The sequence below is a fragment of the Onychomys torridus genome, chromosome 2, assembly GCF_903995425.1.
Source record: "Onychomys torridus chromosome 2, mOncTor1.1, whole genome shotgun sequence".
In the NCBI taxonomy this organism is placed as follows: Eukaryota; Metazoa; Chordata; class Mammalia; order Rodentia; family Cricetidae; genus Onychomys; species Onychomys torridus.
Genome location: NC_050444.1, coordinates 38,975,353 through 39,001,225, shown reverse-complemented (window position 1 = coordinate 39,001,225; position 25,873 = coordinate 38,975,353). Strand labels below are relative to the sequence as shown.

Genomic DNA, 25,873 nt, shown 5'->3' with positions numbered 1-25,873 from the left:
CAGGTGGTTTAGCTCTCGGACGGAACAGAGGAAGATCTCATCTGTTTACTCAGTTCAGTTCTGTATTTGATGAGTGTATTTCCCCAAATTTTATATATATTTTTGGTTTTTTTGAGATAGGGTTTCTCCGTAGCTTTGGAGCCTGTTCTGTAGACCAGGCTGGCGTCGAACTCACAGAGATCCATCTGCCTCTACCTCCCAAGTGCTGGGATTAAAGGTGTGTGCCACCACCGCCCGGCTTAGGGTTGAATTCTTGGTCCCATTTGGGAAGGGTTAGGAGTTGTGGCCTTGTTGGAGGAGGTGTGGCATGGGGGGCCGGCAGCTTTGAGGTTTCAAAAGACTGGACCATTCCCAGTGTCTTTCTCCCTCTCTGCCTCCTACCTGCAGACCAAGATAAGAGCTCTCTCTAATCTGTAGAAACCCAGAGATTAACACTAGTAAGGGAATAGAGGGAACAGATGGGTCTCATTAGGGAGGGAAATAGAACAGATAATTATGGATTTGGGGGGCTGGAACAGCAGGATCAAGCGGAGGGGGAAGGAGGTTGAGGGAGGGAATATGGGGAGAGACTGATAAAATTAATGGACATTTGAGGGGTAGTTTGGAAACCTAATACAGTGGAAACTTCCTAACATATATATATATATATATATATATATATATATATATATATATATATATATGAAGGCAATCTGAATGAAATGCCAAATAATGGGACACCAATAGCCATCTCTTGTCACCAAACAAAGCTCCCTGCACCAGGACTGAGTTACATCTAATTGAGTCGTTGGCCAAAGGGGTCCCATGGGAATCCCCAAACATCCCAGGCTGTTTTTAACACAACAGGTTGCTGTCCACAAACACAGCAAGGTTCCATTGCTGAAGACAACAGCCACACACCTCATTGAACATATCGACGTGGAGATGGTGACTACATAGAGCCTACACCTACACACCCTAGTGTCTGTGGTAGAATACTCTGCATTCTACCAAAAGAGAAATGGAATACCAAGCTAGGCACAGACCCTTTGATCTACAATGGAGTCCTGCCTGAAAGATAACGCTAGGGCAATGGTGGTATAAAAACTGTGGGAGTAACCAACCAATATCTGATTTGACTTAAGGCCTACTCCAAAAGATAGAACCCATACCCAATACTCTGGTACCATGAACCAGAGATAAAAATCAAATATTGAAAGGACCTGTGTCAGCACAGGACACCCCAAGATCAAGTTCTCAGCAAAAAGGACCACCTCTGGATAGAGGAGACAGATGTGGCCCATAGGCAAATAGCAGCTCATAAAGAGAAGGGGAAACCCTGAGTTAAGATGAGCTGGTTTGTTTTGATTGGGCAAGTTAATTAGGTGAGCCAAATCGGGCTTCTGACTGCTGGACTTCAGTACTTTGATAGCTGGACCTTGGTGGTCAGCCTCAGGAGGAGGAAGTGGCCAACTAAGGGAACACTTCAGTGGCTAGTTTTAGGAATATGATCTAACAGTTTACTCAGGCAGAGGGAATGGGGGAAGGACAAGGCCTGCCAGAGCCATGTTGGTTATGCTTGGGCCTACCAGAGCCCTTTAAATACTATGGTCTTTAAACAGAAATGTAGTAATAACATGACTCCTAACGATATATAACTAAACCCTCCACTCAGAGCTCAGAGAACCCCAAGGAAGAGCAGGTAGGAGTATGGAAACCAGAAGGGAAGGAAGACACCAGAACAGACCTTGTAAATCAACTGAGCAAGGCTCATTTGAGCTCACAGACTGATGCAGCAAGCATAGGGCCTCCATAAGTCTGCACCAGGTCCTCTGAGTATATATTACTGCCTCCATAAGTCTGCACCAGGTCCTCTGAGTATGTATTACTGCCTCCATAAGTCTGCACCAGGTCCTCTGAGTATATATTACTGCCTCCATAAGTCTGCACCAGGTCCTCTGAGTATGTATTACTGCCTCCATAAGTCTGCACCAGGTCCTCTGAGTATGTATTACTGCCTCCATAAGTCTGCACCAGGTCCTCTGAGTATGTATTACTGCCTCCATAAGTCTGCACCAGGTCCTCTGAGTATGTATTACTGCCTCCATAAGTCTGCACCAGGTCCTCTGAGTATATATTACTGCCTCCATAAGTCTGCACCAGGTCCTCTGAGTATGTATTACTGCCTCCATAAGTCTGCACCAGGTCCTCTGAGTATATATTACTGCCTCCATAAGTCTGCACCAGGTCCTCTGAGTATGTATTACTGCCTCCATAAGTCTGCACCAGGTCCTCTGAGTATGTATTACTGCCTCCATAAGTCTGCACCAGGTCCTCTGAGTATGTATTACTGCTTGCAGTTTAAGTTTAGTGTTTTTACGGGCAAGCATGGTCTCTGACTCCTGTGCTTTCTCTTGGGTTCTTCTCCTTCTATAGGTTTGTCTTGTTCAACTTTGATGTGACGGTTCTCATTTTATCTTCTTATATTTTATTTTGTTATGTTTGGTTGTTATCTCTTAGACGACTGTTCTTTTCTAATGAGACAGAAAGGGGGTGGATCTGGATGGAAGAGGTGAGGGGTAGAGGGAGGGGAACTAATCAGAATATGTCAGAAAAGAATGTAGTTTTGAGACAGGGTTTTACTGTGTAACCCTGGCTGTCTTGGATCTTGCTCTGTAGACCAGGCTGGCCTCAACTCATGGAGATCCACCTGGCTCTGCCTCCCAAGTGCTGGATTAAAGGTGTGCACCACCACTGTCCGGCAAGATTGTATTTTCAATGAAGGAGGGAGGGGAAGGTAAGAGCTCTCAGTCGTTCCTGCTGCCATCATGGACCCAAACTCTCGTAAGCCTTAAGCCCAACTAAATGCTTTCTCTTGTAAGTTGCCTTGGTCATGGTGTTTTGTCTCAGCAATAGAAAAGTAAGACAAGGTCAAAGGAGGACTTTGTGAACTTGTTTCTTCCTCGTTATCTTTATGTGAGCTCCAGTGACCTAACTCAGATTTCCTTGGCAGCGGGGGCCTTTTAGCCACTGAGCTCTCTCACTGGCCTCTCAAGTCACTTTAGAAGGTTTGTTTTTAATCCTTATGTGCCTGCAATCTCATCCTCTTGCCTGTTAAGAACACATGGTTCTACTCACTTTACTCACTTCTCATGTAGTCTTTGCCCATTGCTAGAGCGCACTTAGAAGACAATGCGGCACACTCCCACTGCTCAGACCTCTCAGTGCCGTCAGGACCCACTCCCCAGAGCCCCGTAGGAGCTACCCTAGTCCTACCCGTTACTTGCCAAGTGCAACTGGACACTAACATCTAACAAGAGTCACACTGCCTTGCTTTCCGCTCCATCTTTCACATGCTGCTGCACCCCTCTGCTGAAATAGTGACCACCTTCACAGTCCCTCTTTTCCAGTTAGACCTACTTTCTTTCCAGTGGACCTTCAGCAAGCCTACCTTACTAACCGCTCTGGAATAAACATTTCCCCTGAGTCCCCCATTGAACCATCTCTCCAGAACAGCTCAGTGGTAGCTTTCACTAACTCTGAAGGACAGTGGCATGTCTAGCTTGCTAATGGAGCTCTAGAAAGTGCTCCTGTCCTTGGTATAGGAAAGGCACTTGGTAAATATTTGAATTATTACATACCACGCGCTTGGCTGTCTCTAAAAAGTTATGTGGTTTTCAGGAAAATGACACACGATAGGTCTTGGCATTACTTCACAGGAATATAGAAATGCTCACTCAGGAGAGGTGCTGTGTGCCTGTAATCCCTGCCTTTGCCCGAGCAGGAGGACGGCTGTGAGTCTGAGGCCAGTCCAGGCTACATATTGAGACTCAGTCAGTCAGAGCTCTGTAGTGAGACCTTTTTGTTTGTTTTGTTTGTTTCAAAATTACATTTTCACTGACAGAGAGGGTGTAAGAAAACCTGAGAAGTTTCTGACCATCATGTGATGAGGTTCTCTGGTGACTTTGATGGCTAGGACTCTGAAACACAACAAAGATCTAGTAAGTTTTTCAAGAGCAACCCGGCCCACAAAACCACACAGGACGGTTTCATGTGATAGTTTTATTACAGTGCCAATACTCAAGACACTCACAGCACCTTAGTCTTCTAGTCTGAGTTTTGAAACTGGTTTAAAAGTGTTACTGGAGCTGCTGTTCCTTCCACACGTCAGCTTTCAGGAAAAAGTACTCAGTGGTGACTAAGCGACGTTAATTTGATTGAACAGTTTGTCCTTAATAACCTGAGACATCAATCCGTGGATGGCTTCTATGGTAGTTTTGCAGCTGGAAAGAAGAAACACATACTGTTGTAAACGTCACATCTCCCCATCTCATCCTCCAATGCCCAAGGACCATTCAGTTTGATCCACATTCTTCAAACCATGCCAATTGTCGTGACTTTTTAAAAAATTTTCCACTTTGCCTGTTAAGTGTTTCACTGCTGACTAGACCCTTCATAAAAGAATAAACTTTGATATAATTCATAACAGTTAATTTTGCTACTCAGCGGCTTTGGGAAAAATTCTATTATTGCAGGCAACTAGAACTGTACAGTCATTATGTATCTACATAGTAATAGTCAATAATTATACACTGATTATAGTGTTATATTAAAATATATCACTCCTGGGGTTGCAAGATGGCTGGCTCATTTGGGTGTAGGTTCTTGCTACTAAGCTTGACCACTTGAGTTAGATCCTCAGAATCCCAAGTGGTGGAAGGGAGAACAGATCCCACCAACTGCCCTCTGAACTCCCCATGCATGCCTGGGAAGTGAACACACACACACACACACACACACACACACACACACACACACACACACCCCACTCAATGTAAAAGAATTTTTAAAATCTGTTTTTTTCTCAGAATAATTAAAAAAAATAATTTTAAAGAATTCTGTTTCCCGAAATAACTATGAACATCCTCTAGAGAGTTGAAAGTCAGGCTAGTGGATGAAGGACTTAAGATTTCAGAAATGATAAAACAAAAAACGAAACAAAAAAGCAAAAACAATGATCAACTCCATCAATATTCAGAAGAGTTAACTTGTTATTAAAGTAATTCCCAGAGGAAGTTTTCTACTTTTTATTACGACCCTTGACCTTCCTACTTTGTTGTTGCTGTTACAAAAGTGAAGAATTCCTGTGAGGAAAAGGACGGTACCAACAAAAGGAATACAATCCCAAATGAACAGACAGACCTCAAGTCCCCAAAGTAAAAAACAAAACCAACAAAACGAATAAAATCCCAAATGAATAGACAGACCTCCTCAAGCCCCCAAAGTAACAAACAAAACAAATAAAATCCCAAATGAACAGACAGACCTCCTCAAGTCCCCAAAGTAACGAACAAAACGAAGGAAAAGACTTCTGTAAGGGAATTGCTACTTCATAATGAACTGGCTGGGGATGTGGCTCAACGGTGGAGCAGAACACGGCCACAGAGCTGTGCGTGCCCAGCACTGAAAATATAGATGTAGATACAATTATGACACACAGAGAGCCAAACCCAGTGTCTGGCCAATCCACCTTCTGAAAGCCCATGGAGAAGAAGGCAGGTTTCTTGTTTTGGTTTGTGGTGTTAGGGATGGAACCAGAGGGCTGTGAGGACAGGAAAGTGCCGACCCACTGAGCTACTTCTCTTCACCATAATGAACAGAACAAGGCACTTGAACAACAGATGACCAGCAGCAAGATAAACATCATCTCCTTCCTCCCTTCTTCCCACAGAACCATCTTTTCTGTTTGTTTTATGCTCAAAGATGATTTTATTAGAGTGAGTGAAAGAAAAACATAGTACAGGTGGGAATCCTGGCAGGCAGCAGGAGATGGAGCAAAGTTTTGCCTTTGCAGGTTGGCAAGGAATAGAAACAACTTACGAGAAAAGCAGAGAAGTCACCCCAAGAGTGGAAATGGACTAGTGAGCTGACATGAGAGCCCCCAAGTCCTACAGAACAATGTCAAAATAGACACAGCTGCCCAAATGTGCTTTCTCTCTTCCTTCTGCCTGGATGCCATGAAAACTCAAGTTTCTGTAGCAGTAACAGTCAGTCTTTCGACCCCATTCAGTCTGTGCATAGAGAGCCATACTCTTACTCCTAAGTTATTAGAAATCACAGCCCAAGGAAATAATTAGAAGTACAACATGGGATACTACAATACTGCAGAATAATTTTAGCACAAAGACTTTAGAGAGAGAATCTTTTCCATGATATTCTGGAATCTGAAATTTGGCAAATTTAAGAAATCTTAATTCTTCAGAAAATGTTTAGTTACATGCCTTTGTAAGCCTTTCCCCCAAAAAAGATCTAGTCAGGAGCCAGCTTTCCTTGTACACTATGTGGCTAGCACTATAAAGGGTGACTTGGCATTTCCTATGATATTCCTAGGTCTCTGAGTTGAACTATTTTGTCTAATGTCCCCTAAAATTTCAAAGTGTGAATTTAAAATGTTCACAGGACTTTTTAAAGGCCCAAGCAGATAATACTCAGGCACCATCCTGAGTTGTAGCTAACTGAACCACAAGGAATCAGGATTTACCATCTGCAGATTCTGAGAGAAGAGCCAGGTCAGTACCCCGCACACGATGCTTACCTGTCTCGAGTAGCTTTGGCAAGTTTGTCTTCTGACTTCCGGTCATGTGTTTCTAAACCCAACATGAAACTCCCTCGTCCCAGCTGGGCTTCTGACTGCTCTAGTTTTTCAGACAAATCAAATACCTGGCCAGTGGTATAGTCTGCATTCTGTGGAGAAAATGGTATCATGTCATTGAACAACACAAGGTCACCATGAAAAGTAATTGTTTTTTTCCCAGGGCTAAGACTGCCTTCAGGGATCATGTACATACAAAGCAAGCATTCTACCACAGAGTTATACTCATAGCCTTTATACTTGTTTTGAGATAGGGTCTTGTTAGTTGTCCAAGTTGGCCCTACTCTGTTGAGTAGCTGGAACTACAGGTAGGCCACCCATTCTGTCCAGCTCCTCACCCCTGCTGCCCAAGCACCTACCCACCCCCACACACTTGTTTTTGAGACAGAGTCTCACTGTGTAGCTCTGCCTGGCCTGGAACTTGCTATATAAACCATGCTGGCCTTGAACTCACAGAGATCTGCCTGCTTCTGCTTCCCAGTGTTGGGAATAAAGATGTGTACCACCATACCTGGCTATGGGCCACAGAAATATATTATAAGAACTTAGCTGGTTATTGCAAAGTCATTACTTGAAGGGATCAAGGAATTCCTTCAGAGGAAGCCAAATTCCAAGGAGCTTTTGGTGTTATTCGGCTTGTTATATATCAGCTGTCTTCTGTTATGAAAATCATGTGTGCCTTCATAGTTTTCCCAATTGATTTTTCCCTAAGAATTGCTAACAGTGTGGATCACCGATCACTCTTTAGACATGTATGTTCAAGGTATTTGGAGAAGAGCCTCAGGAAAGGCTTCCTTCCCCTCAGCCCATCCGTTTCTCCCCTTTCAGCACTGGAATCAGGTATCTCCCTTAGCCACTTTCGAGGACTAACAGAAATAATAGTCCAGACCACCAACCACATGCTAGTCTCCTGATTTAAGGTAAATTCCACAAGAAGACACTGCCTAGGTTAGGTGGACTTTAAGTAAGAGCTTTACACAATTTAGCTCGGATCTCCCTTTCTTATAGCCTTACTAACTTTATAGACCCCTAACTTCATCCTAACCACTTCTAGGAATGTAGACTCAGCACACAGATCCCCTTTTTGATATACTAACTGGTCATTAGCACTCAGTTGACCTCCTCTTTTAACACTCCCATATTGGGTTATAATAGAAAGCCTGATGGCCACTGCCTGAGGAACATTCTTACTTGGCTTTATGACCCTGTAAGAATGCAAGCCTGGTGACCTTGCTCAGGCAGAGGATTGCTATGGCTTGGGTTTATAACTGAATACCCTGGAGAACAAGGAGAGTGGGAGAACTGAGTGGGAGAAGGAGGATTCTGACTAGAGACCTTGAGGACAAGACAGAGAAAAGAGAACGGAAGAACTAGATGGGTAAGAACTGGAGAGGAACGGACTAGATGGGAAGAACTAGATTGAAGGGCTAGAAGAGAGTACTAGAGGAACAAGATGGAAGATGAGGAAGAGCCAGATGGGGAAGAAGATGAGAGAGAAGGAGATGGGAGAGGAGCTAAGATGGGAAGGAACTAGATGGATGAGAACCTAAAAGGGGCAGAACTAACGTGAGAGAATTAAGATAGAACCTAGAGGGGACAGCAGATAAATGTAGAGAAATCAGGCAAGAAAGGAGCTAGGCATGAGAGCAGAATAGAAGCTGTGTAGAGAGAGAACTGACTCAGAATAATAAAGTGTATGGACTAAGGTGTTTCGTGTACATAGATTCATTTCCTATCCTCAAAGATTAGATTATCAGCTGGTTATAGATTCTTCCTGGAACCTGGGAGGGGACTATCAAGGGGCTGGACCCCCTTAGTCCCTGCTAAAAACTCAATGTTTTTTTTTTTTTTTTTTTTTCCCGAGCCAGGGTTTTTCTGAGTAGTCCTGGCTGTTCTACAACTTGCTCTGTAGACCAGGCTGGCCTCCAACTCAGAGATCCTCCTCTTCTGCCTCTCGATATAAATTAATTTGACATTTTCTTTATAAATAATAAAAAGATAGAAAAGGATAGATAGTAAAGAAGTTAGTTCATAGCTGTAAAAACTGCTCCTAAAATCTATCTATTTGATTTTAGATTTTTAAAAAATAATTTCAAGATTGAATGTGTAGTTTTCTCCTTTGCTGAAATCAAGTTTTGTTATTATGAAAGCTTTGAGGAATGCTTTTGCGAGTCTAAGTTCTGACCCTGGTGCAGGTTGGCAGGGACGCCTGAACCACGCTTCCTGGATCTCTTGAAAATGGAAGAGAGTGGCAATGATTTCTACCTAAAACTGCTAGGACTGTCAAGGGCACCTAAGAAAGGCTTAATAATTATTAGCTAGTTTTGTGATTGTTTTTATTAGAGTATTGTTATATGCCCTTGTTCATATCTACATTTGAGAAATCTATTACACATACCATTTTTCTTTTCTTTTTTTTTTAAAGATTTATTTATTTATTTATTATGTATACAGCCCGTGTGACTGCAGGCCAGAAGAGGGCACCAGATCTCATTACAGGTGGCTGTGAGCCACCATGTGGTTGCTGGGAATTGAACTCAGGACCTCTGGAAGAGCAGCCAGTGCTCTTAACCTCTGAGCCATCTCTCCAGCCCACCATTTTTCTTTAATGCTACATATACTGTGTATTTCATAAATTGAAAAATGTTGAAAGTTACATACATACATTTAAGTGATATATATATCACTATCTACTACATACACTATCTACTTATATATCTGTGTCATGTCTGATGCTAGGGACTGAATCCCGGGTCTTATACAAGCTAGGCAAGCACATTCTACCACCACACTGCATCCCCAGGCTCAACTGTAACATGCTCATTTTTCTGTTTTGAGACTGGGTATCAAATAGCTCAGACTCCATTACAGGTGTATACCACATGCCTTGCTAACTGTAATGTTTTGAGAAGGTTGTTATATCTTTCTTTAAAGTTTTAGTCTAAAACTGGCAACTGTAAATGTAATCAAGGCAGTATTGACTGCAGTGTGAGCTCCAGGCTGGTCAAGGCTATACATACAGCAAAGCTTTGTGTCAGGCTTGTGAGGCAGCTCAGTGGTTAAGGCACTTTGTAATGTATGCTTGTCCCAATGCTGGAGTGCAGGGACAGGCGTTTACTTCTGTCACCAGGTGTCACGTGTGTCTGTACTTGTCTCTAAGGAAACATCGGACATAGGACACTTAGCAGCACACAGGAGACATAATATTTGCTATTGTGACTGCTTTCTTCCTTGACTTGTTTAAAACAAGATGGTCCCAAGGGGCCTAGGCTGGCCTCAGGCTTACAGTGAGTGTGGCAAGGAAGACCCAGAATTCCTGGTCCTCTTGACTCAAACTCTCAAGTCCCGAAGACTGGCATTAAACACATGTGCCACTGTGCCCAGCTTGCTCTCTTTTTAATTCTGCTACTTTTAGTAAGAACACAAACCTTGTCAAAATTATGTTTAAAATATTAATAAGTAGGCTCAAGTGAGTCTTTCCAAGAATATAACACACCAAGCAGAACACTAGTAATCATTTATCAAGCCTTCATTGCTAACTGCTTTATGTAAAGTCCCTTAGTGTACTTAGTGACACTGTGCCACTGCCACCATTGTACAGCAAGGCTTGGCCACTCAAACTGGGTATGATGCACATGCCTACAATCCCAGCACTCAGAGGTGGGGACATAGCAACTGCAAGGTAATCTAGACCACAGGAAACAAAAGTACGCCTAAGTTCTACATATATACCTATTAAATATCTATCCATCTATCCACAGTAGATTTCAATGACATATTGGGAAAGACTAAGTTAATGCTTTTCTTTGCCTGGTATTTGTAATAATCTTCAGATTTCTTTCGAGGACTATTTCCCATCTTAACGTCCATGCTCCTGAAACAGTTGCTTTTACTCCAGCCCAGCATGAGCCCTTGCCTTGGCTCACTCATCAAATTCACTGCTCTGGCCCATGGCATGTCTGAAGGACGAGCATGTGATGTAAGCAAAGCTGAGCAAACACAGGAGATTTACAGAGTATTCAGGGATGTGCATGCTGGTTTTTGTCTTCTGAAAATTAAGCACTAAGGCCATGAGGTCAGAAGTAAAGCTGCCATCTGTTTCCAAGATGAAGCCTGACTATGAACCTCGAAAAGCTGAAAGCTGTGACTTCACAACGTCACTTGAATGAGAACCTAACTGTGCCCAGGAAAGCTCTACTCCCAGACCTCACTCACTCATGTGGTGTCCTTCCTTTATTCGGTATCCTGTTATTACTAACTGTATCAGTGGTTCTCAACCTTCCTAATGCTGGGGCCCTTTAATACAGTTCCTTATGTTGGTGACCCCCAACCATAAAATTATTTCATTGCTACTTCATAACTATAATTTTGCAACTATTATGAATCATAATGCAAATATCTGATATGTGGCCCCTGTGGGGTTGTGACCTATACGTTGACACTGAACTAGAGTGTTATGTGTCAGAGATATACTTGCTATATGAGTCAATATAATCTCTACTAATCTCTTTAAGGCACAAGCAGATCTCATCCCAACTGGGCATTCTATTTGACATTTACATTTGGTCTCTGGCAGTTTGAATGTAATTGGCCCCCATAATCTCATAGGGAGTTGCACTATTAGGAGGCATGGCTTTGTTGGAGTGGGCATGGTCTTTTTGGAGGAAGAAGTGTGTCTCTGTGGGAGTGGGCTTTGAGGCTTATGGTCAAAATACCATCCAGTGTCTCAGTTGACTTCTTGTGCCTTCTGGTCAAGATGAAGCCAGCACCATGTCTGCCTGCATGCTGCCATGCTCCCTGCCATGATGACAATGGACTGAACCTCTGAAACTGTAAACTGCCACACCAATTAAATGGTGTCCCTTCACAGCAATAAAATACCTCACTAAGACAGTCTCTCTGGTCCATGACACCCATTTGGATTGCCTAGTATCGACATCTAGCTTGGTGCAGAAACCAGTCCTAGCCTTGACGGTGTGCCTTTCTGTGAAATGAATTTCAAATCTTGAGCAGCTTTTGTAGCCTGCTTATAATCCAGATGAGTCAAGGGGAATGGCACTTGCCCATGATCCCAACAACTGAGACCTGAATGAAACCAGGCTCAGTGAGGAAAGGTGCTTGCTGCTGGGCCCTAATGAACCGAGTTTGATCCCTGGGACCCAAATACAAGGATAGAACTGACACTTCTGGGTTGTCCTCTGACCTTCCAGTGTTTGAGTCCAGCTTGGGCTTCCTAGTAAGACTATCTCAAAAAAACAAAACAAAACAAAAACAAACAAAAAACCCCAAAACCAAAAAAAAAAACCCCAAAAAACCAAAAAAACCCCAAATTCAAATGAAACAAGTACAGTACTTACAGTAAGCAAGCTAGAGGAACTCAGGGTATTCACCCAGTATTTATTCCACAAAAGCTCAAGTAGTTTACGATCCAAAGAGGATTTGAAATATGAGACTTCTAAGGCATAATATCTACAAAACAAAAGTACACATTTGGCAAATGAAAAAAAATACACTGTTACATTTCATAGAAGTCTTGGTTATACTTAAATGATATTTTATATTTGAATAATCATATAGTTAAACAACATGTTCCTTTGTCTTCAGGTGGTGTGGCTCTAAATCTGTCCACAAACCTTTCTTGTGTGTGTGTGTGTGTGTATTTAAAGGCACTATATTTACATATACATATTTCCTGTTGTAGTGCACCCAAATTTCCAAGCTAGTAACAATCAGAATTCCTAAATGACGTATAGATTCGTGCTATCAAGTTCACCAATTCTGTATAACAAACAGGCTGAGCTCAATGAGCTCTAGGGTCAGCTGTAAGTTTTTCAACCTTGTAAAAATACTAGAAATGACACACAGACCTCCCACGTCTTCCTTTCTTTAGTTAGGCCTTCATGCTTTTTGAAAAGTGTACCTTAAAGTAGGTCCTAAGGTGCCTAGAAGAATTTCTACTGCATTGAAAGGTGGTTCATTTATAATCATGAAGTACCAAGAGAAATTTAGGTAAATGCCTGAAAAACACATTATTATTATTATTGAAAGACAATGTCTTGATATATAGTCCCAGCTGGCCTGGTACTCACTATGTAGACCAGGCTGGCCTTTAATATACAGAGATCCGCTGGGACTAAAGGTGTGTGTGTGACCATGACTGACCTTAATTTTTAAAGCAACAGATACTTACATCTTTCAGCAGGTTCTGTAAACCAATGGATATAAGGAAGCACAAGAAGCTTCCTCATTTTGAGAAACTCATCATACAAATGAAAGTTAAATATGATAAAATATACTCACCAAGAGTGACTGATTCTACAGTGTACATATAAAACAGCTACCTACCACTACACTAGAGATACAAGTTCTCTCAAGAATAGAACTCTGTCAGGAGGTGGTGGAGTTGCACACCTTTAATCCCAGCACTTGGGAGGCAGAGGCAGGTGGATCTTTGTTGAGTTTGAGACTATCCTGGTCTACAGAGTGAGTTCCAGGACAGCCAGAGCTGCTACACACAGAAACCCTGTCTCAAAAGACCAAACCAAACAGAACCAAACCCACCAACCAACCAACCAACCAACCAAAAAACAACTACAACAACAAAAAAAAACCCAACTTAAGAAAAAAACTCAATTGGTCATTTGGAGCCAGAAATGCCTGAGAAGCCCAAGGTAATGCTTATAAAAGTCTTTAGTGGGCTGGTGATGTGGCTCAGTCAGTAACAGCATTTGCTGTGCAAAGCTTGGAGCCCCAAGTTTGATCCCTGGGACCCAAATAAAGACATAAAGGTAGAAAGAGAGAAAAGACTCCACAGAAGTTGTCCTGTGATCTCTCTCCACACCTGTACCATGGCATGCACACAGATATTAAATACAAGTACACTGGTTTGGCTGTACAATTAGCAAGAGCAGAATTATGAATATTTGAACAGTTTGTTTATAATATTAATAAAATATAGGCTAGTTAAAAACTCCTGAGGATCTGGGAATGGTTGCATACCTCTTTAACCTTAACAGTCAGGAGGCAGAAGCAAGCAAGATCTGGTCTACATAGTGAATTTCATGACATTCAGGGCTATGTATAGACCTTGTAAACCAAAAACCAAACCAAACCAAATCAACTAACCAAACAGAACTCCTGAGGGCCAGGGAGTAACTTAGTGATAGAGTGTTATAGAAGTACAAAGTCCTGGTTTCAATGCCTAGGACTTCAAGGACAAACCAAACCAAACATCTGCATTCTATTTCCATCAAGGTTTTATAAGTTAAAACCTTCATCAAAGCTCCCACTGATGAAGACATCACACTCTGATCATAGGATGCAGCAGCTGGAATGAGAATGGCCCCCATAGGCTCATATATTTGAATGCTTGGTCTCTAGTGGCTGGACCTGTTTGGAAAGGATTAGGAGGTGTGGCCTTGTTGGAGGAGGTGTGTCACTGGAATGGGCTTTGAGATTTCAAAAGACCATGCCGTTCCCAGTTCTTTCTGTCTCTTTCCCTCTGCCTCTCACTTGTGGATCAGACATAAGCTCTCAGCTACTGCTCCAGCCCCATGCCTGCCTGCTGCCATGCCCCCTACCATGATCACCATGGACTAATAATTCTCTGGAACCAAGAGCCACAAATTAAATGCTTTATTTTATAAGTTGACTGTGTTATGGTGTTTTGTCATGACAATAGAAAAGTAGCTAAGACATAGGACACAGAGAAATCAAGCAGAAACTGGGTACAGATGCTTCTTGCTGGCTAGCCCTCATAATGCTGGAAGATGTTATATAGGCCGCTGGGGAAGAACTGTCATCAACAGTTTTTTTTCCCCCTCCCAAGGCAGGGTTTCTCTGTGTAGTTTTGGTGTCTGTCCTAGATCTTGCTAGACCAGGCTAGCCTCAAACTCAGAGATCTACCTGCCTCTGTCTCCCAAATGATGGGATTAAAGGCGTGCCGCCACCACTGTTGGGCCACCATCAAGAGTTTTACTTTTGGATGAGTTTGGAAGAGGAAAAGGGATAGACTGGAGTGAGAGAGTGAGAAAGGGTAATGGGAATGACTATGATGATCAAATACATCCATCATATGCACATTTAAATTTCAAATTGAAACTTAGTTTTATATACAATTTGTACACTGTAATAAAATAAACCAACACCTAGACAAGCTATAAGGAATCTATCTTCAGTCTTTTTACTTTGTTGAGTCTATATAGGTATAAACATCTTATCTAGTATGTGCTTAAATATTTAGCCTATCAGATTCCACATTTCAAACAGATTTGGAAGGTTAGGGTGGAGCTCAGCGATAGAGAACCTGAGTAGCATATATGAGGCTCTGATCCATATCAGAGAAAACAGAAAAAGGAGACTGCCCCTTAGATTTGGTAGTACATTATGAACAGTAGCAGCACATGGCAGCCAAGATATTCCTTCAAGGCAGGCTAAGATATACAGAGAAAAAGGACTTTAGATAAGCACTCATTTATTTAAGCAACATTTTAAAAATGCCTACCTTTCTATGTGCTATGCCTGACTTTAAATGCAAGGACATAGCAGTGAGTAATTCTTTTTATTTTATTTTTTTAAAGTTTATTTATTTATTATGTACACAGAAGAGGGCGCCAGATCTCATTATAGATGGTTGTGAGCCACCATGTGGGTGCTGGAAATTGAACTCAGGACCTCTGGAAGACCCTTCTGTTCAACAGCAAGGAACAAAAAACATCCCAGGGTGACAGCGCTAAGTGACAGGAAGGTGCCGTTTGAGACAAAGCCATCAAGAGCATTTTCTGTTAAGGTGGTCTGGAAACAGACCCTCCGTTCGTGAGCCACATGAAAATGAGGACCAATGTCAGCAGCTCCTCTGACAAATGGCAAGGATAGCCCAGCCGGGCTAAACTTCAATGGTGAGAGATGATCAGGGACCAGGTTACAGGGCTGTGTAGGCTCTAAGGCTTAGGGATCTTGTAAGAATCTTAGGATTCTTGGTAAACTGGAACGTCATTCTGAGGGAAGACATGCTCTGACACACATTTTAACAGAACCAGTCCCGCTGGTTCATCTTTAAGGGCTGAAGGGCAGACATGAGAAGACCGGTTATGTAGTGAGTGCTATGCTTGGGCTTCAGATGGCAGCACCCTGGGTGAATGTGGCAGTAGAAAAGCTGGTGAGATACATTTAGGAAGTATGACACATGCCCTCACTGGCTTTTTCAACTTGGAGAAGAGTCTGTGCTAAGTGATAAATGGGCATTCAAAAAGTCACACTTATTTATCCACTGAGCAGCCATCTTGCCACCCCCAAATGGTGTATTTTAAGGGCAGCAAACATGTTACTGTCAAGCTGTACCTGGTATGCTGTGGATATCACTATGTCTAAATAAAACACTGATTGGCTAGTAGCCGGGCAGGAAGTATAGTAAGAGAGAGGAGAATGGGGAGAACAGGAAGGCAGGAGGGGACACTGCCAGTGGCTGCCAGACAAGGAAGATGTAAGGTACCAGTAAGCCACGAGACAAAATACAGATTAATAGAAATGGGCTGAATATAAGAGTAAGAGCTAGACAATGGTAGGCCTGAGCTAATGGCCAAGCAGTTTAAATAATATAAGCATCTGTGTGTTTATTTTATAAGTGGGTTATGGGACTGCAGGGGCTTGGTGGCACCTGGAGAGAAGCTCTCCAGCAACACCGGTATATGTCTCAATTGTTAATTTTGTTATGGACCGAGTATTTTGTACAATAAAAATATGTTTTTGATTATTTGCAAGACAATGAGCCAGAGTAAAAATAATTATTGAAGAATAAACATAAATAGAGAATTATTAAACTTTTGAGCATTATCCTAAATTCCTATCTTTTTATTAGTATTTTAAAGGCACTATATAGTATGAAATGCATTTTGTCTGAGTCTTTCTCATGTGTGAAATAAAAGCCTTCAACTGAATGATTTCTGAGTTTTGGTGCTGGGGTTGAACTCAGGGCCTTGGGAATGACAGGCAAGCTCTCTGCTCTTGTGTCCTATCTGTGGCCTCCACAACTGTTCAATTACTCACTGTTTGCAGTGCACGCCAAAGTCTTCTATTTTATTAAGTGGGATAGTCTGGTACTCAGAAGGACCTTCATCAGGAGGCTTGTAGCCCTAAACAAAAGCAGAAAACAGAAAAGTAAACATAACATTAAGCAAAGCCCCTTACTTTTACTCTGCAGCTTCTTATGTATGGGACCATGTAGCAAGCTTTGTCGCTGGCCGCCAGCTCACAAATGACAACATGGACACTTATTATTAATTATGAAAACTTAGCCTTTTAACACTTATTATTAATTATGAAAACTTAGCCTTTTAACTTAGGCTGGTCTCAGTCAGCTCTTATAACTCAAATTAACCCAGTTGTATTAATCTACATTCTGCCATGTGGCGTTCGCTCTCTTCCATCCTGCACCTCCTGTTTCCTCTCTGTCTCTTGCTGGCAAATCCATGTGCTTAGATTTCTCCTCCTAGTTTCTTTTTCTCTGCCCAGAAGTCCCACTTACCTAGCTATTGGCCATTTCGCTCTTTATTAAACCAATCAGAAGGCACCTTAAGCAGACACACATCTTTATAGTGTAAATAAATATTCCAACAGGACCAAATTCTGGAGAGCCAAATAGTAAGCATCAATATTTTAATAACGGTTGGGCCTGGTGGCTCACACATGCTAACTTCAGTACTTAGGAGGCAGACACAAAAGGACTGCTGCCACTTTGAGGCCAGCAGAGTCTATGTAGCCATCTCCAAGTGAGCCTGGGCTATACAGAGTGTGATCTTATCTTAAAAACTTAAACCAAACCCAACAACAAATCTTAGAAAGCATTGCCGTTACTCGACCCCAACACTGTTAGCTGTTCTAGGGGCAGCTTGGCTTACAGCTTTGTTCCTCTTGTTCTTAGGAACTAGGTTCCTGTGCTAGTGTCCATTGCTGATTAGAGGCTCCCTTCAGGGAAGGAAATGGAGTTAGCAGGTTTCTCTAGTACTTGTCAAAATGCTATGGGCACACAAATGTTTCTTAATAAATAAAACCCTTTGGCAAGATTAATATGTAACATAAATGTGTTATCTTTTGATATGGACTATAGTAGTTTGCAATTTTATATTTGAAATTCTTCTACATACAAAAAAAGATACTACACAGGCTGCATATAGAGCTCAGGGACTAGAGTGCTTGCCTAATACCCCTAGCACTGAAAAAACAACAACAACAAAAAAACAAAACAAAAAAAAAAAAACCTTGGCTGATTAAATGTAAGAAGCTAAATTCAGACTCCAGAACCCACACAGAGCTGGGCTTGTTAGTGCACATCTGCATCTCTTAGCTATCTATGGCCAAGTGGAGGTGGAGATCAACTCCACAGAAGCTAGCTGCCTACCTAGCTGTGCACAGGGAAAAGTAAAAGACCCTGTCTCAGAAGGTGGAAGGAGAGGACTGACATTCCTGTTGTCTTCTGATGAGCACACCAGTGCCTGCCCCACCTCTGTGGTGGCAGCATATGTAATCCCAGTACTTCAGTACTTCATAGGTAGAGCATCATAGTAAGTTCAAGGCTGGCCTAGACTACATCAGACTGCCTGCTCACAGCCCCTCCATCAGATTACCTTTGGATATGTCCTAAAGGCGCCAAGATTCACTTTTCCTGCAGATATTGTTCTGGTAGGGTCAATCTACAAGAGATATATACTCAATATTGGTCAACATAACCATACACTCCACTGAGTCAACACCAGAAACCCCAAAACAAACAGGTAAAGTAGCACTACATACATGTACACTAAAACTAGCAAACAACCTGAAAAGAGTAACCAAATTTAGAAAAGTTCAACGAAATAGGAATACTTCAGTTCACTTGGAGATTAGAATCAAGTTATCATATCAAAAGAATATTTGTTTAGTATTATTTAAGCTGTGCATGCTACTTGGCAAGACCATGTCTTTAAAACCAACCCAACTAGTAAGTTGGTGTGTGTGTGTGTGTGTGTGTGTGTGTGTGTGTGTGTCTGTGAGTTTGAGGCCAGCTTGATCTACAGAGTGAGTTCCAGGACAGCCAGAGCTACACAGGGAAACTCCATCTTGAAAAACCAAAACCAAAACCAAACAAGACAAAACAAACAGACAAATAAAAACCCAATCAATAAACCGATAAATAAAGTAATGAATTAACTAAGGAACGGCCTGCCCCTTTAATAGATGAACAACTGTCAGCTTCCTCCTGAAGCCTAGATTGCATCTAAACACTGTGGACATAAAAGAGGATGGGTTCTAGCCATTGCTGCTTCTCCAGTCAACCCTCATTCAAGGCCTAGGAGCTGAGAAGCTGACCAAGGTTCTGTGAATTACCCCATCTACAGGGGTGCAGTGTGAGATGCAGGGGGGTTAAGTACATCCTAGGTAGACTGACACCAGAGCATCGTCCTTACCATACTGTTTTAATTTTCCAGTGTTTTTTTTTTTTTTTTTTTTTAAGCAAATCTTGAGGAACTTAATAAAAATCGTTTTTTGTGAAAAACAAAACAAAACAAAACAAAACAAAACAAGTTCGGTATGGATACATCTTTAATTTCAACACTCAGGAGGCAGAGACAGGTGGATCCCCGGGAGTTCCAGGCCAGGCTGGCGTACATATCCAGTTCCAGGACAGTCAAAGCTACATAATAGAGAGACCCTGTCCCCAAAACAACCACCACCACCACCAAATAAAATCAAACCCAAAACCAAACTTTTAAGGGCTGGAGAGATAGTTCAGCAGTTAGGGGTACTTGCTGCTCTAGCAGAGGGACCTAGGTTTGGTTCTTAGCACTCACATGGTGGCTTCCAACCACCTCTAACACCAGTTCTAGGGCATCCAACGCCCTCTGTGGCCTCCACAGGCACCAGGCACGTGTGTGGTGCACATAGACCCGTGTAAACACTCAAAAATAAAATTAAATCTTAAATCTTAAACTACATCTTGTTTATTTCATGTGGAGGTCAGAGAGGGTATAGCTTAGTGGTAGACAGAGCTCTTATCCAGCATATGCAAGGCTCTAGGATGACCCCAGGCACCATAAAAACAACAACAACAACAAAAAAATGGAGCCACTAAGATCATTCTGTGGGTAAAAGTGCTTGCTGCCAAGCCTGAGGACCCCAAGACCCATATGGCAGAAGGAGAGACCCAACTCCCCATGTTCTCTTTTGACCTCCATACATGGCATAACACGTGCCCATCTGTCCCCCAGCTCCTGATACAAACATACAAAACCAAAACCACACAGAAAATAAATTTAAAACTGAATTAAAAGAAGTACTAAAAAAGAGATGTGGTAGTATACATTTATAACGCTAGCACTTAGAACAAAGAGGCAGGAGAATCAGGAATTCAACTTAGTTAAACAAGGAAGTAAAGGACAGCTTGGACTACATGAGCCCCTGGATCTGTTCTTAGGATTTATTTATTTTTATGCTATGTATTACTGCCTGAATGTATGTATGTGAAGCACATGCTTGCCTCCTGTCCTTGGAGGTCAGAGGAGGGTATCAGATACCCTGGAACTGGAGTTACAGGTGGTTGTGAGTCTCCATGTGGGTGACGGGAATCAAACCGGGGTCCTCTGTAAAAGCAGAGACCCTATTTCTTAAAAAAAAAAAAAAAAAAAAAATTTACTTACCACTACGGCTACAAATGGTTCCTGGAACTGCTGGTTAAGCATCTGTGTACTAACGTCAATCCCAGAGAGCCAGCAGCCATAACCAGGGTGGCTATGATACCAGCCAATTGCATTTTCAAGGCGGCCAACCTAACACATCAAACAAAAAAGTTTGCTTCAGGTATGGTTTAATCTCATTGTCATTTACAGGCTTTATGTAGCACTGTGGTCTGATAACAGTGTGCAACATATGCTGCTTTGAAGTTAAGGAATTTCTAAATAGATGATACATGTGTACAGTATAACATTACCAAGTACAAGAACAAGGGTAGTCTCCTGCCCATACCTTTTCCCTCATCTGTTTCTCAGCCTCGATATTATCCCTCTAGCATCTTATATCCCCTTACAGAGGTATTCTACAGATTAACAAACACATCTGTACGTAGATGCATTATCTATCTATCTTTTTTTTTTTTTTGGTTTTGGACACAGGGTTTCTCCTGCAGTTTTGGTGCCTGTTCTGGATTTTGCTCACAGAGATCCTACTGCCTCTGCCTCCCGAGTACTGGGATTAAAGGTGTGTGCCACCACCACCCAGCCATTGAGACTCTAAAATCTAAGTTCTAAAATCTAAGCTGGGTGGTGGTGGTGGCAGGGGATCTTTGTGAGTTCGAGGTCACCCTGGTCTACAGAGTGAGATCCAGGAAAGGAGCAAAGCTACACAGAGAAACCCTGACTCGAAAAACAAACAAACAAAGAGTTCTAAATCTAAGACACAATACTCTTACCTGTTTGGCATTTTCTATGTATGCAGCCATATACTCATATGCAGCAGCCTGAGCATTTACTCGGGTTTCAGTGCCCTCTACAGGCAAAGCAAAACTGTCCATGATGATCATGGTCTCTCCATCCACTTTCCCGAGCATCAAGCCCATCACTTCCAGGCTGCCTCCTGATCTGGCATGCATCACCATTTTCAGTAGAGCCAACGCCGAGATTTTGCAGTATTTAAAGTAATGGTGACTACAAGACAAGATCACAGTGTGATTAGGTTCTTACTGAATGTACAATGTCAAGAGTTTCTGTGAAAACAGAATGAGTACTGAAGGCATTTACAGTGATGGAAGGGGAGTGTGGAATGTGGGAGGAAAAAGAAATCAGTAAGCACAAGGTGCTTAGAAGGAACACGTCACAGGTCCCCCCCCCCCCCCCCCAAGAGGTATGCACATGGAGATGACAGGGGGCTGTTGGGTGTCTTCCTCTATCTTTTTTGTTTGAGACAGGGTTTCTCTGCATAGCCCTGGCTATCCTGGAACTCATTCTGTAGACCATGCAGGCCTTGGAACTTTCAGTGCTGAGATTAAAGGCTTGTGTTACCACGCCCACTCATTTGTCTTTATTTTATTCCATTTTACCTCCCTGAGACAGAGACTCTTACTGGAAGCTTATTGTTTTGGCTATGCTGACTTACAGATCTTCCTGTCTCTGTTCTCCTTCCATGAAATGCTGACACACACATCCATGCATGGATTTTTACATAGGTGTTGGAGATTTGATCTCAGATCTGCATGCTTAATAGCAAGCACTTTTACTGAACTGGAGGACCTAAATTTTAAAACCTGGCCTCTGAAATCGATCTGTTTAGGTTTAAATCTTGGCTACTTAAGGTCTATGTAAACAGGTATTTCTGTAAGTAGGTATTTCACAGCATGAAAAGTACACAAAGTGCTTGGCTTAGTCCCGGAAGCACTAAAATCTCAGGTGCTGCTATTACCCTTATTCACCTGCCTCTTAAGATACTCTCAAGTGTGTTGAAGCATGTGGCTTCCTTCGGATATCATCTGGAAGTAGACCTGATATCCCCACTTCTCCTGTGACTACTCTTTTGAGGTTGTCATCACTGCATGTGGTTAAACTCCTGAACAACGTACACATTTAAAAATCAATGACTTAAGCCGGGTGGTAACAGCGCACGCCTTTAACCCCAGCACTCGGGAGGCAGAGCCAGGCGGATCTCTGTGAGTTCGAGGCCAGCCTGGTCTCTAAAGCGAGTTCCAGGAAAGGTGCAAAGCTACACAGAGAAACCCTGTCTCGAAAAACAAAACCAAAAACCAAAAACAAACAAACAAAAAATCAATGATGTAGCTTACATGTTCAAATGAACATAATTAGAGCCAAAGATGGCGAGGAAAGTTGGCAATTTACATCAATTTAAAATGTGCAGTTTTAGAAACAACCAGGCAATCTAGGCAGGTCACCCAGTATCTCCAAGGCTTTTTGGATGCCTGCCTAGAGAAAGCAACCGAGTGTAATTTCCAGCTCTTGCTAGATTTCAACCACAAGCTGAAAGATACTGAGGCCTGATCTTGGACATCAAGGCATAAGTTAAAAGTTTGCTCCTCTGTTACTGGGGAAAAAGAGAAAGAACCATTACTGTGCTCTTATTACATATGGTTCATCCAGAACTTCTTAATAAATTACTCCCTAACGTAGCTAGGTTTATGTTTATCTTACAGGTAAGTTTAGATATGTTAGTTTCCAGTCAACGGTTTAAGTGGCAGTCGTGAGACTTGTTTTTCAGTCTGTTGCTCCTGAGTTCATTGCTGTAGTATGCTATGAGGTGACCTTCGAAATGTACTTGCTTGTTTGCTTATTTACTGGAAGGAATGAAAGTACAGTACTGGGTTGTCATACTATTAAATGACCTGAAAAATTTCAGGTCAGTGCCAGGCCCATTTTAAGTACTCAATAAATACCATGAAAACAGAATGCTGACAGTTAAAGCCAGCTTGCTAACAAAACAAAAAGCCGGAATACGGTGATTAGTTTAGATAGCACCTTTTTGTGATTTTTTCCCCCCACTCGCCTGAAGGCAATCTGCTCTAAATAAGTTTTTGACTTGTCACCAGTCCCAGAAATACATGGATCTGGCAGGGAGGCAAACAGCCATTTCATAATTCCTGGCTTTCATGAATCGTTGTAGTAGTATTTTGGAGAACTGGTAAAGGAATTGGTATGTTTCTAAAATGGATACAGGAAAAAAAAGTGCTAAAAAAAATCTCTTAAAGAGCTCATTTATGTTTTAAAAGATCAGTGGCCTGCTAATTTGATTTCTGAAAACAGCCTCGCTCTTCAGTTTAGGATCCACTGATGCATGTAGTCACCCGGTTCAAGACTGTGTGAGATTTATGAAAATAATCATGTTGAGAAAGTGACATTCCAAATCGGCCCTTTACACCCCCCGGACTCAAGTCGGTTAAAGAAACTTTCTGAAAGGGGAATCCAAGCAGGCCCCAGAGGAGGGTTGGGCAGACTAAAACCACTGTGGCGGGTCGCCGCCCCTCAGAAAACCAAGCTGTCCACCCGCTCCACTCCCACCCCTCTTGGGGCTCTTAACTCCCGCCATCCCTTCCCTCCCCTGCGTCTCGCCAGGGACCTCCTCACTCCTTAGTCCAGGGTTTCGCCGCCAGGATTTCTTGCTGTTGTTTTTTGTCATATTTGTAGATTTCATCGATACTCTGCGCTTCTTGCATGTTGTTGGCCAATTCCCAGGTTTTCTGGGCCATACCACTCCCGGAAGCCGCCATGGCCGAGGGACCGGAGAAGCTGTCGCCTCTGCAGCCGAGATGTAACTTTCCTTCGTTGGGCCTCTGCGTGCCGGCTGGGCACCTTCCCCACCACGGGTGCACACTCACTAGACTCTCAAGGCGGCCATGACACTGAGGACCGGAGGTGACGTTGGTCCAGACCACTCGGGTAGCCGGGGATCGGCGGCGGCGCGACGCTAGAGAAAACACCGCGAGGCCGGTGAACTAGGAAGAGATTGGCGGATGAGACGAGGACATGCCGCCTCGGAAAACTGTCTGTGTGAATTGCGAGGCACAGAAAGCGCCGGTGTGGGAATGGTTCAGCCTTCCGCGCCGGAAGAAGGGCTTGTTGACTTGCCAGAAAGGAATCGGCCGTCGCGGTCCGTACTGCGCAGACGCAGCCTCCGCCATATTGCGTGGAGGTGGAGCCTTGGGCTGGGCACTGTTCTGAGTGTAGATACTTTAAACGAAATAAATTGTTTTGAATACTAAATGTTTCTAGAATAACCGGGGTGTAAGCAGCCCTGGAGATTGATTTTGGAGGGGAAGTTAACCGTGACAATCTCTTTTAAGATAATTCTTCGCCGAGTGGAAAACCTCCCGTGTTTGGGGTTGGTATCTCGCGTTGGTGTTTTCGCTACTGTTGCGAGGAGGGAAGCAAAAGGAGGGACGTTGCTAAGGTTAACTTTTGACGTGTTTATACGGTAACATTTATACAAGTGTTAGGAGCTGTGACTGCCTTAGTACTCTCTCAAGTTTGTCTTCACTGCCGTGAACGTCGTTTGTCTCAGTGCAGAATTAATCTCAGCTCGCTCTTCCCGCAGTTAAAGTGAAACTTGTTCCAGTCGTCAATGTTTTCAGGTTTTCTTCCTTCCCATTTCCGTCCCCAAATAGTCACTAGATTGTAAGTTAAAGGTGTGTGCATTGAATTTGTGTTTGTTTTCTTTAATACTAATACATTTATTTTTTTGCTTAGACAAAAATATCATAGCTCTTCGTAACACAGTTCCTGCAGACTTCTCCAAGCTTCATCTTCTAGCTTCCCCCACCTAGCTTTTCATTCTATTAGTACTTTTCCCTTGGCTTAGTAATATAATTCTTTGTTAAGCGTTGCTTGAAACGCACTTCCTGACATTTCTGCTTCAGAGCACACAATACTCTTTAAAAATTACCGCTCATTTTAATCCCAGCACTCGGGAGGCAGAGGCGGATCTCTGTGAGTTCGAGGCCAGCCTGGTCTACAGAGTGAGTTCCAGGACAGGCTCCAAAGTTACAGAGAAAAACCCTGTCTCAAAAAACAAAACAAAATTACAGCTCACAGATGCCTTCCATGAACTCTTTTTTTTTTTTTTTTTTTCTTTCTGGTTTTTCGAGATAGGGTTTCTCTGTGTAGCTTTGCACCTTTCCTGGAACTCACTTTGGAGACCAGGCTGACCTCGAACTCACAGAGATCCGCCTGGCTCTGCCTCCCGAGTGCTGGGGTTAAAGGCGTGCGCCTGGTACCACCGCCCGGCCCATGAACTCTTTGAAACCGCTCCTTCCACAGGCTCTGGAAAGCTCTGTAGCCGCGTCACATGGACGTTTGTCTGGCCCTGCAAGCTTTGTGTTGTATCCTATTCTAATGAGGTTCTTAGCAGACAAGTTAGCTAAAAGCAAAATCAGAATTGTTAACTCTTCCCCACAGCTGTTGGTTTTGACATTGTCTTCAGAAGTTGGAGAAAATGGGCCTTTAACTACCGTTCAAAGCTGAGCATGGTTGAACCTGCCTGTAGTCCCGGCAGTTGGGAAGTGGAGGCAGGAGGATGAGTTCCCTACGTAGCAATTTAAGGTTAGCCTTGGCTACAGGAGACCTGTCTCAAAAAGCCGAGGAGGAGAGGCAAACAAAACAAAGCAAGGACCAAACAAACCAGGTAGGATGCTGTTCCTCTCTTATAAATCGGAGGCGGGGAGGCTGGAAGATGCAGAGTTCGACATCCCCAGCCCCCACTTGACACCCTGTGTCAAAA

General features: G+C 42.8%; 1 protein-coding gene across 2 annotated transcripts; it reads right to left on the bottom strand.

Annotated features, from left to right (window-relative positions):
- Nucleotides 1-4,026: 4,026 nt before the first annotated feature.
- Nucleotides 4,027-24,215, bottom strand: Cops5 (COP9 signalosome subunit 5). Of its 2 annotated transcripts, none has more exons than XM_036179947.1 (8): nt 23,725-24,215; nt 21,069-21,303; nt 20,302-20,430; nt 18,253-18,318; nt 16,676-16,761; nt 11,989-12,100; nt 6,575-6,723; nt 4,027-4,262 (listed from the first exon to the last, which is right to left on the bottom strand). In XM_036179947.1, exons 1-8 carry the CDS (start codon nt 23,865-23,867, stop codon nt 4,178-4,180), a joined length of 1,005 nt encoding a protein of 334 aa, XP_036035840.1. In that variant the 5' UTR covers nt 23,868-24,215; the 3' UTR covers nt 4,027-4,177. The 2 variants fall into 2 exon arrangements, with proteins under 2 accessions (XP_036035840.1, XP_036035841.1); XM_036179948.1 differs by having other exon boundaries at nt 23,717-23,777.
- Nucleotides 24,216-25,873: the final 1,658 nt, after the last annotated feature.